A 10,446-nucleotide genomic window follows, 5' to 3' on the forward strand; every position below is an offset into this window, starting at 1 on the left:
ACTTTTTGCACTGCTGAAAAGTTTTTTTCCTGAGCTGCGAAAAAAATGGATCTGTACTAACCAAGTCATGTCAAAATGGATCAGTTTTAAAGTCTTGAAAACCCTGAAAAACTGTTATTTTTTAATTAATACTAAAAGTAAACCTAAGGCCAAAGTATGGTCCATTTTGTGTCATGAAAACAGTGCGAGTGTACTGTACAGAAGAATGTATTATGTACAGTGGCACATTTACCCACCACGCAATAGTGTGGGGCCCCACGGGCAACAAGTGTTTAACTTATTTAATGATTTCTTATTTAATGATTTCTTATTTAATGATTTCTTATTTAATGATTGCGGCCCAGATACATAGAAAAAATCAAACAGACAAAAAGAAGACTCTTGCTTAAATCAGTGGTTGGTTTCCCAACTGGGGGGCACAGAGTTATTAAACGGGGATGGCTTGGTAAGCATAGCTTCGAAAGTATGTTGCGTTAATTCAGACACAAATAAAGAACGCGCGAGCGAGAGATGTGCAAGTATGCACGCAGAATAATATTTGCGAATGGAAAAACATCCTTGTGCAGGGGGGTGGGGGTGGAAATATATAGGCTAGTTTACGGGCGAAAAAGGCTCCATGCGAAAACGCACCTCTGCTCAGCACATACAAATGCAGTCACACTGGGATGCTGGGATGAGCGTTCGCTTGACTCTCTCTTTGCTCTCGCAACTGCACAACATTCACTCGATTGTCAAGTTGACTTTTGAGACTTTGAGCTTCACATCTGTGATTGGTGGTTTGGTTTGATTAGTGACACTCGTCGTGAAATACAGGTAGAAATATGATAGGCTATGAAGACACCACACAGATGTTTAAATCACGCATAAATGCATAAATCATATTTTCTCTTATCAATGTCATCAAAATTTTATCTTTAGTGTATGTCTAGTCTATATGCTTGTTGTATCTCACAGTTAGTTTGTTTCTGTAATATAAAAATGATTCATTTTATAATTTCAGGCAATAACCAACTTACAACAATGTTTGCTGTGTTTGTTAGATCAGTCTGAAATGTAATCTAATCCTTTTCCTTTTTTCTTTAGTTTATTTTGTAAGATCACAGACTGAAGTTGCAGTACTGTATTAATTACATCGTATTAAAAACATCCTTTGGGGAATTGCAAGCAAAGGATATATCAGAGAGGGGCTTTAAAATATTTATTTGTAGAAGGGGGGGCAGTTGGAAAAAGTTTGGGAACCACTGGCTTATGGTAAAACCAAGACAGTTTTTTACAGAGAATGATTCTGTATCATTTTGAATAAGATAATGGGCACTATTTGTATTTTTAAACCAAGATTATAATTTTTTTGCCTAGTGTAACAATTTTGTGTTATATTAAGCATTGCAAAATAAAATAAATCCAGTTTGTCTAACTTAATTCTATATACAATTTTTGCAATTTAAATGAAAAACTTTAATGTTGGGGCCCCAGGTCCTTGGACTTTGCTTAGGGCCCCCAAAATGGTAAACACACCACTGAGTATGTAGCCCAAGAGATGCATTGCATTTATTGCATTTGCATACACATACAAGTCAAACTATGCTTTGCAAGGCTTGTGCATTCGACTGTGCCCTTAATTTCACGTTTATGTATGAATGACAACTCAATAATGAAAAATGACAAATTTATCAATAAAATTATAATTTTTTTTACTATTTTTACTCTATGTGAGCGTTTTAACCAAAAATAAGAGTTTCAAAGTTCTGTTGTTGAAAACCTCTGGAATGCTGGCTCTGTGTACTTTAGTTGTGGGTTCAACCACAATTTTTTAAATGAGGGGCACATCCAGTTCGTTTAATGTGGTAATCGACATTATGCCACAGAAACTGTCAATAGAGCTTAACTTGTATTGACCAGGAGCATTCATTTAATAGAGCATGGATCTTTGCATGCTAGTTTTTTTAGTTTTATGTCCAAAATAAGTTTTGCGTTTTAGTTTTCACTGGAAGTGAACTTGGAAAGTAAGAGGCTTCATAATTTTATGATTAATTATACTATTTTATTCTGGTTTACCATATTCTCTCTTATTTGGTGCATGCAGAAGTCGCCACAGCCCAAGGAAAAAAAGAGGTTTCGCTTTGTTTTTTGTACCAGAATCAACTGTGACTCACTGTTTCCAAAGATTTTAAGGAACTCATCAGATCCTAACTAACAACTTCACCATCTCCAGATTCATCTTGCTGTCTTGGTGAACAAAAGCAACACATCTCTTACATTACTTGCCAGTCATTGTGAATTCCAGGCACTTTTTCCCAGACCGCATTATAATGAGGTATCCGACTCTGTCTTTTACGTATGTTTCTCATGATCCTCTTTCATCCGACGCTGCTTCACATTTTTTTCTCGTTTACTCCTCATCACTCACGTTCATGCCTATTTAAAATGCAGCGAGTAGTAAAAAGAAGCTTAATTTTTTAATAAAAGAAGTGCGAGGTGCTACTTGTTGCATGGGCTCAAAGACACTCAAATAAAGACAAAGACGTTCATGTTGGGCTGATGGCTCTCACTGCAGGAGGCGAGAGTATTTAAGTTAAATCTCTCTTACTTTTTTCTTGTCTTCCTCTCCTGTCCTTCCATTGCATACTGTGGAAGTGAAGACTAAGATGCATTTGGGATACAACAGTAAATGTAAAAACAATAATCCCCTTACATTGAAGTCGCTATTTTGCGCCACCATGTTTGCAGAGCGCGTATCGTCCCTACGTTGTCTCAGACAACAACATGTTTGTCCTGTGGCAGCAACTGTAGCTTCTCTTAGCGTTTCGCATGACCAAAGTTTAATACTTACAGTATGAGCAATAGTAATTGTGATGGTTGCTTTTACTCGCAATGCAACAATAACTTATTTATTGCATTGTTTTTATTGTTACTTGATATATTTTATATATATATTACATTTGATATGTTTCGTGTTATGTTTGAATATTTTATTGTGAATCTGAAGAAAAATAATAAACAAACCATTCCTATGTTAAGGAAATTAACTATTTTCCTGCCATTGACAAGTTATCTTGTCCATTAAAAGAAAACACTTTCATGCGAACGACAATTTTTTCCTTCAGTCCATATTTCTACTATTATTATTACCTTCGCTGATGGCCTCTGTCCCTAACAATAAACATCTCTCTTTTTGCACAAACGGAGAAAGACAACACAAAACCAAAACTTTCTGAAAAGCGTCCTGCTTTAGAAATGACCACTGTGGTAGATGAAACGGAGATAATCTGCCCTTTGGATATTAATCCTCTGGACCAATTGCGTGGTTTTTAATAAGGTAATGTTGCGTGAATATCTGATAATGTATGAATCCTGGTTCTGTTGTTGATCTGGCGCTGCTGTTTGCACGTTCAAATTAAATGTTTTGTTTTTACTAGTTCACAGACAACCTTCAACTGTATTTTTACTCAGTGACAATTTCATATTAAAATCTTATAAGTTAACGATTAATGTTTGGTTTAGAAGCTACGGTTGTCGGTCGGGAAAATTAACTGATATGAGCATCCCTAGCTCAACCATCTTTGAGGAATGCTGTTAGTAATTTCACAATGAACGTATTATAAGGGAAGTAAAATGATAGCTAATATTATCAATAGTACTTATGTTTCGTGACATATTATTGATGTAAGCCAATAAACTTTTTTATAAACTAAAAACAATCAATTTAACTTAAAAAAATATCTTACATTTGAGATTTAAGACATTAAACAATTTTTAAAATGTTATTTAAGAAGCTTTTTTGAGAATAAAAAATACTCTTAACTTTTTTCTTAAGCTTGAATTTGTATTTGTATTTATTATATAAAAAACACATTTCAATACAACCAAATTTGTCCAAAGTGCTGTACATTAAAATAGACTCAAAATTCAAGTCCGAATTAAAATAGCAAATGCAAAACATAAAACACATACACATCTACAATAAAAAAATATTGTTGGATCTACATAATTTAATTGTGTACACCATTTCAGCGTGATTGATTCAAGTTTTCTTAAAACGAAATCTATTTTAATTCATATTCATTTTATTTTAATAAACCCTAATTTAATCATGTGCAACCAATGTCCATAAGTTTTTTTTTCAGTGTAGAAATTAACCACCTGATAATTTAAAAGCCTTAGTAAGTAGATGAGCTTTCAGCAAGGATTTAAAATTGTAATAATTTAAGATAAAAATGGCAGTTAATAAGAATTGTCTTCCCAAGAATGTTTTATGAATCCAGCCCTTGATCTCTAACACAGGTCCTTTTCTGCATTTTTTGAAGAAACCTACCCAATTCTGAAAGGTGATTTATAGAGAACAAATAAAAATACGATGATTTTTTGTTGTTGTTGGTTTAAAAAGCAGAGGGTCTGTGTTGCTTGTGTGGAAAGAGTTAACCTAACTTTAGATCATTATGGTAACTCAACCAATGTCTGCGGTAACTGGTGTATGTATATCGGCTACAAATGTGATTTATCCAGTCTGATTTTAGAGCTGGAACTATCTGTTCCCATATGTCAGATGAATTGGTGTAGATTAGATATGAATTAGTGTTACTAATCTTAACCGGACAGTACAATCCAGTTTTAACAGGTTGTCTTTTTTGAAGCAAGGAACCGTTATCTCTGCAAAGAAATGCAAATGAGATGACCACGACAAAATCCAATTGTCACTGACATTCGCTCTACGTAAAAAAGAAGTTCCAGTACTATGAGGAATCTTCAAGGAAATACCGAAAAATGGCGTTCGATCTTTTTTCCAATCAGGAAGGAAAATGCACTTCGTGCTTGGTTGATGATATTTACATGCAATCAGAGGCCCACAGGATGCCTGCATCCATATCGCTTGGAAAACGTCAGGAGCAATTTAACTCAGAACTACGATTGTATATTTAGCATGTCAGTGCCGTAATCTTTCGATTCTGTCTTCCACAGAGATTTAAGACAGAAATGAATGAAATAGGTGTAGGATATCACTTAAACTGCTCACTGTTGTTTAGCGAGTTCTTATCTCCTGGCTTAAACCTGTCACGGGGTTTAAACCTGTCATGGGGTTCAGCTGCTTCACGAATTATAGTCACATTTATTTTGACATGGATTCTGAGTTGTTTATGTGGCTGATACAGTACAGAACATGTGAAATTCAAGTATCGGCACCAACAAACACAAAACAATTCCCAAATTCAGCACCTTATGAAGGATGCAGCAGATTCCCAATCTTTCATATTAGAAATGTACAGCATCCCTTCACCACTAAAATTCAAGCACCTGACCTGACTCTGCTCTTGGATATTATGCTCTTCTTTATCATTCGATCATCATCATATTAGCCTAATTTACAAAAACGTACATGCCACTGCATTGCACCAGCGCACTCAAATATACAGTATCACTCAAAAGCGGGCATTTAGTTAAATTGGCCCCTTTCTTTGGTGAAGCGTTTACAAGTCAAGTGTGCAGTGGAGGCCATGAGCAGTGAATGAATTAAAGTCAGAATGGGGGGAGAGAACACAGCGGGCTTTGTTGAGGTAAAAATAAGAGGAAGACCTTGGACCATGCCTGCGGAGGAGAGGAGCGTCCTGCTCAGTTCGCCACGGTTACGGCTGAGGAGAAGCAGATGTGTAAGCGAGAGGCAATTAAAAGCCTGCGGCCAGCCGATCAGAAGCGGGGGAGAGTGGAAGATAGAGGATGTGGTTAAAGCATTGCATCTAACTGCTGAGACTGCGAAACCACACACACGCATGTAATCATGTTTGAGATCTGTCTGTCCCTCCTTTTTGGACGTTTTACTCCCATCTTCATGTTGCCCTCCTACTGCATTTTTCTGCAGAAAATTCTGTACGCTTTTTTGAAATTTCTTGTAAGTGTACAGTTTGCTGTAAGGTCTTAACACGACCAGCTGTCTACATTTGTTATATTGTCCATTGTGTTATCATTTGCTATCATTGTAGTAAGATCATTTTCAATTCAATTTTATTTATATAGTGCTTTTCACAATTGTTAATTGTTTCAAAGCCGTTTTACATTAAGAGATGTAGGAAAAGCATAGAAAAGCGAGCGTAGTAGTTATGTAACGTATTCAATAAAGTAGTAAGTTAAGCCAAAGGTGGCGGACTCTCCAGGGTATGAAAAACCCCCGGTTCCAGACAGGCTAACTATTGCGGCATAAGTATATTACCCAGATGAGTTATGTGAATGCTTTGTTCTCGGTTTAAATCAGCTCGGTTCCAGACAGGCTAACTATTGCGGCATAAGTATATTACCCAGATGAGTTATCTGAATGCTTTGTTCTAGACAAACTAACTATTGCGGGATAAGTACATTTACTGGACATTTTATGTGAATGCTTTGTTAAAGAAGAATGTCTTAAGTTTAGATTTAAATTGATCGACCGTGTCTGATACTCAAACATTATTTGGTAAATCATTCCAGAGCTTAGGGGCTAAGTAGGAAAAGGATCTACCACCTTTAGACACTTTTGATATTCTAGGGATAATTAAGTGGCCAGAATTTTGTAATCGCAGTGTACGTGCAGGATTGTATTCTGCTTGTAATTCTCTAAGATACAAGGGTGCTAGGCCATTTAAGGCTTTTTAGGTGATTATTAATAATAATGATGATGATGAAAGGCAAAAGTGAAGAATCCACACAAAACACCATACAATGACGATAAAACATACAGTAATAATAATAATAATAATAATAATAATATCAATAGTACATACAAAATTAATAACTAATTAATAAATATTAATACATAAATTAGTAAATAGCTATATCAGTAACAACAGCAATATTATAATAATAAGAAGAAGAAGAACAATACATATTAATAAAAATTTTTATATATATATATATATATATATATATATATATATATATATAATTATTATTAAAATTATTATTATCATTATTTTTAACGTCATAATTATTATCAGCTCAAGGTTTCCGTAGGGAGATAAAATAAACAAAACTTTGTGTGGCTGTGTGCATGCTTATCTTTGTCACATCAGGGACTAACTAACTCAAACTACCCATTCAGTTTTCCTCTGTTGTGTGTCTGTTTGAAGCAGAAGAAGCTTTCCAAAGTGCCATTAATAACAAATGACAAACCTCGCCTTATAGGCAAACATGCACGTCTCTATTTAAAAATGCATTGTATTGGATTTTTGGGGGGAAAAGCAATAAATGTGAGCAAGCAAATGTATAAATCAAAATGTATTTATAGGATGTTTTTAGCTACAGCACTATATGGGAATGTGACCTATAGGTGTGTGGGAGAAAGCATTTGTTCAATGCAATAAGGAAGATCTTTGTGAAGCCTGGCTCTGCATACAATATTAGCACACAGTATGTAGGTGTAATCCCCTTACCGCATAAAAGCAATTAATGGATGTCCAGTCGCCTTTACTTTTTTGATTTTTATCACTGATCTGATCAAGTGTTGGTTATATTACTGTTGAGAGAAGACACAGTTTCAATAAAATGAATGAGGCTTGCTAAAGAAAAGAGCATTTGGTAGATGTGTATGCTAATAGTGTCTAATGATAGCAATATCTGAAGTGCAAGGAAGTGACTCACCTAGATTTAATAAATTGTCATCGGTTTTGACATCATCTTTCTGTAAATGCCACAATTGGATATTTAGGGCATTTTCCTATTTCATAAGAATTTAAGAAGGTTTTCGTGCTTTTTCATGCTGGAAATAGCTTTCAGGGATGTTTTATCATACACTTACGTGTCTATGTAATGTTGCAATCCTTTTGTATTCTGATAAGCTCGCAGTTTAACAAAAGTTACATTTGGCCAAAACAATCCGTAATGGAGGGTTTTTTTCTATTTGTCTAGCAAATATATAGATTTGGTTATACAACAAAGCTTTTAAATTATGTTTGTAATTATGTTGCCATTGTGCTTTCATGCATTTGAGCGTTTTATGTAGGCCCTGCACCACTGGGTTAAAAATGACCCAAAGCTGGGTTATTGTTATTCAATGGGTTGAAACAACCTAGCAATTGGTTAAAACAACCCAACATTGGGCCATTTTTAACTCAGTGGTGTGTTCAACGAACACCACGAACCACTTGGTGAGTAGCACAGTTTTGAAAATGAACGTTAAGTGTTGTTTTAATGACATGTTTGTGCATGGCCATTAACTTCCATTCTGAAGCAGTCAAGAGACGCTTCTAAACAAGTCAAAAACTCAAGACACGACCCAATGTCAAAATTTCTGTGTCCATCACTGTAGTTCATCCAAAACAAACCAGAAATGAAACTCAAAGTGTTAAATACCGGAATTATCCTTTAATCTATCACGACAAACTATATATTGCTGGAAAGGTCTAAGTGTAGTTTTCATATTTTTTAAAACCTTTTAGCAGTAATAATAATGCAGTAACTGTAATTTATTCATTTGTGAAAAGACTATGCAGCAAACCTCACAGCAAACCAACACAAACCTCAGTTTTTTGATAATTTTATGTATTAAAAATAATACTATATTGCATTATTTTTTATTTATTACAAATAAATGTAAACTGCTATAAAATATATATATTTTCACCTCCTGACACTTCCGTAAAAAACTTTAAAGTGTCTTTAAACTTTAAAACAAGACCAAAATTAGGCTTCTAGACCAAAAAATGCCAGATTTATATAATTTGAATGTGTACATCACCTTTTCACCCCCCCAACTCAAAAAGGGCTGCACCAGTTAAAGGGTTAAAAATGTAAAAATGTAGGCAACACTAAGCATAGTATAAAAAGCTTTTCAAAATGAAAGTAAATGAGTTGAAGCTAGGGACGTTAAGTTAAGAATAGTCAAGTGTATCTGAAACGTGTTTTCAGCTTCCTTCATCACCAAATTTACACTTTAAACCTTTACATTTCTACAGGGGCTTGCATTCCATCAGATAAACCTTTTATAAACCTGCTATAATTGGGTCCCCAGTGCTTATATCCACCTAGAAAATGTGAAAAAGATCAACCCAGTAATTAAGTTTTGGTAAACCATTATCTGCAAGCATGTGAAAAAATAGCTCATTAAAATTTGGCTCCCCTTTTGATGTCACAAGGGGATCTTAATATAATAATACCACCTCTTAATCTGCACAATCCAATCACAGCACAATCATTTAGTGCAGAGAGAAAGAAAGAAAACAATTAATTGAAAGCACAATTGAGTTTCAATTTCAACAAACCACCATTATGGCAATCAGTATTTTCAGTGACAATTTTAACATGCTATTATAAATTATCTATATGGTATTTTGAGCTAAAACTTCACTCTGGGGACACCAAATATTTATTTTACATTTTATCTTGTGAAATGTCCCCTTTAATAAATAATATATTTTTTGTTGTTGTTTTTTCTTCACAGGGCCTGCAGTGCGTTTTAGTAGTTTTGAATTCGGCAAGGCAATGCCTCCACCTGTGATTGGCCAGCATACGGTCCAGGTTCTCAGAGACACCCTGGGATACAGCGACGATGTTATAAACCAACTTCTGGCTTCACGGGTTGTCACTCAGAATGAGGTACAATGAAAGACCTTTTAATGGCTCAGGCCGTGGTAAAAACTTCTGAACAACCCTCCAGACATCAGCCAGAGGTCCAGTGAAGAAAAACGAGTCCCTTTTGACTCAGCCGTGATAATTTTGTGCTTAATTTCATTTGAATGTCCACCAGAGAGGAAACTGCAAATGCAAAAATAATGACATAATGACACAGTTTACACACAAGAACATCCTCTGCCAAATGACCTGCTTTTACGCATCATCTGGACTTTATGCTGTTTGTAATATAAACACAAATGATTTCACTGTTTGAGTGATTAATAGCCGCTCACATTTACCCGACTTTTAATAACAAGCAGACATGAACAGTATATATAAGTTTATAGGGATAGTTCGGCCAAAAATGATATTAAACCCATGATTTACTCACCCCCAAGCTGTCCGAGTTGCATATGTCCATCGTTTTTCAGACAAACACATTTTCGGATATTTTAGAAAATGTTTTAGATCTTTCAGTTGATTAAATGTAATGTTACGGGGTCCACGACCTTCAAGTCCAAAAAAAGTGCGTCCATCCTTCACAAATTAAATCCAAACGGCTCCAGGATGATAAACAAAGGTCTTCTGAGGGTAATCCGCGCCGTGTTGTTGTAGAAATATCCATATTTAAAACTTTATTAACGTAAATAACTACCTTCCGGTAGCGCCGCCATCTTAGACTCCTCTGTATTCAGGAGAGAGTATTAGCGTAGTGTACGCACTTTTCTTAGTGACGTATGACAAATTCGGAGGGCGGGGGCACAGAGCACCAGCAGAGAAACCTCCGTAGGCTGCGTAAGCGCTCATCTTGAATGCAGACGCGACTAAGATGGTGGCGCTACCGGAAGGTAGTTATTTTCGTTAATAAAGTTT

The 10,446-nt window shown here is 35.4% G+C and overlaps 1 protein-coding gene across 2 annotated transcripts in view; it reads left to right on the forward strand.

Annotated features, from left to right (window-relative positions):
• sugct (succinyl-CoA:glutarate-CoA transferase) overlaps positions 1–9,984 on the forward strand; it is a 154,727-nt gene extending 144,743 nt beyond the window's left edge. For both annotated transcript variants that reach the window (XM_065294740.2, XM_065294742.2), the window contains one exon: positions 9,401–9,984. In XM_065294740.2, coding sequence (XP_065150812.2) covers positions 9,401–9,564 — 164 coding nt within the window. In that variant the 3' untranslated portion in view covers positions 9,565–9,984. The remainder of the gene's footprint in view (positions 1–9,400) is intronic.
• Positions 9,985–10,446: the final 462 nt, after the last annotated feature.

Source organism: Paramisgurnus dabryanus, chromosome 22 (genome assembly GCF_030506205.2).
Source record: "Paramisgurnus dabryanus chromosome 22, PD_genome_1.1, whole genome shotgun sequence".
Taxonomy (NCBI): Eukaryota; Metazoa; Chordata; class Actinopteri; order Cypriniformes; family Cobitidae; genus Paramisgurnus; species Paramisgurnus dabryanus.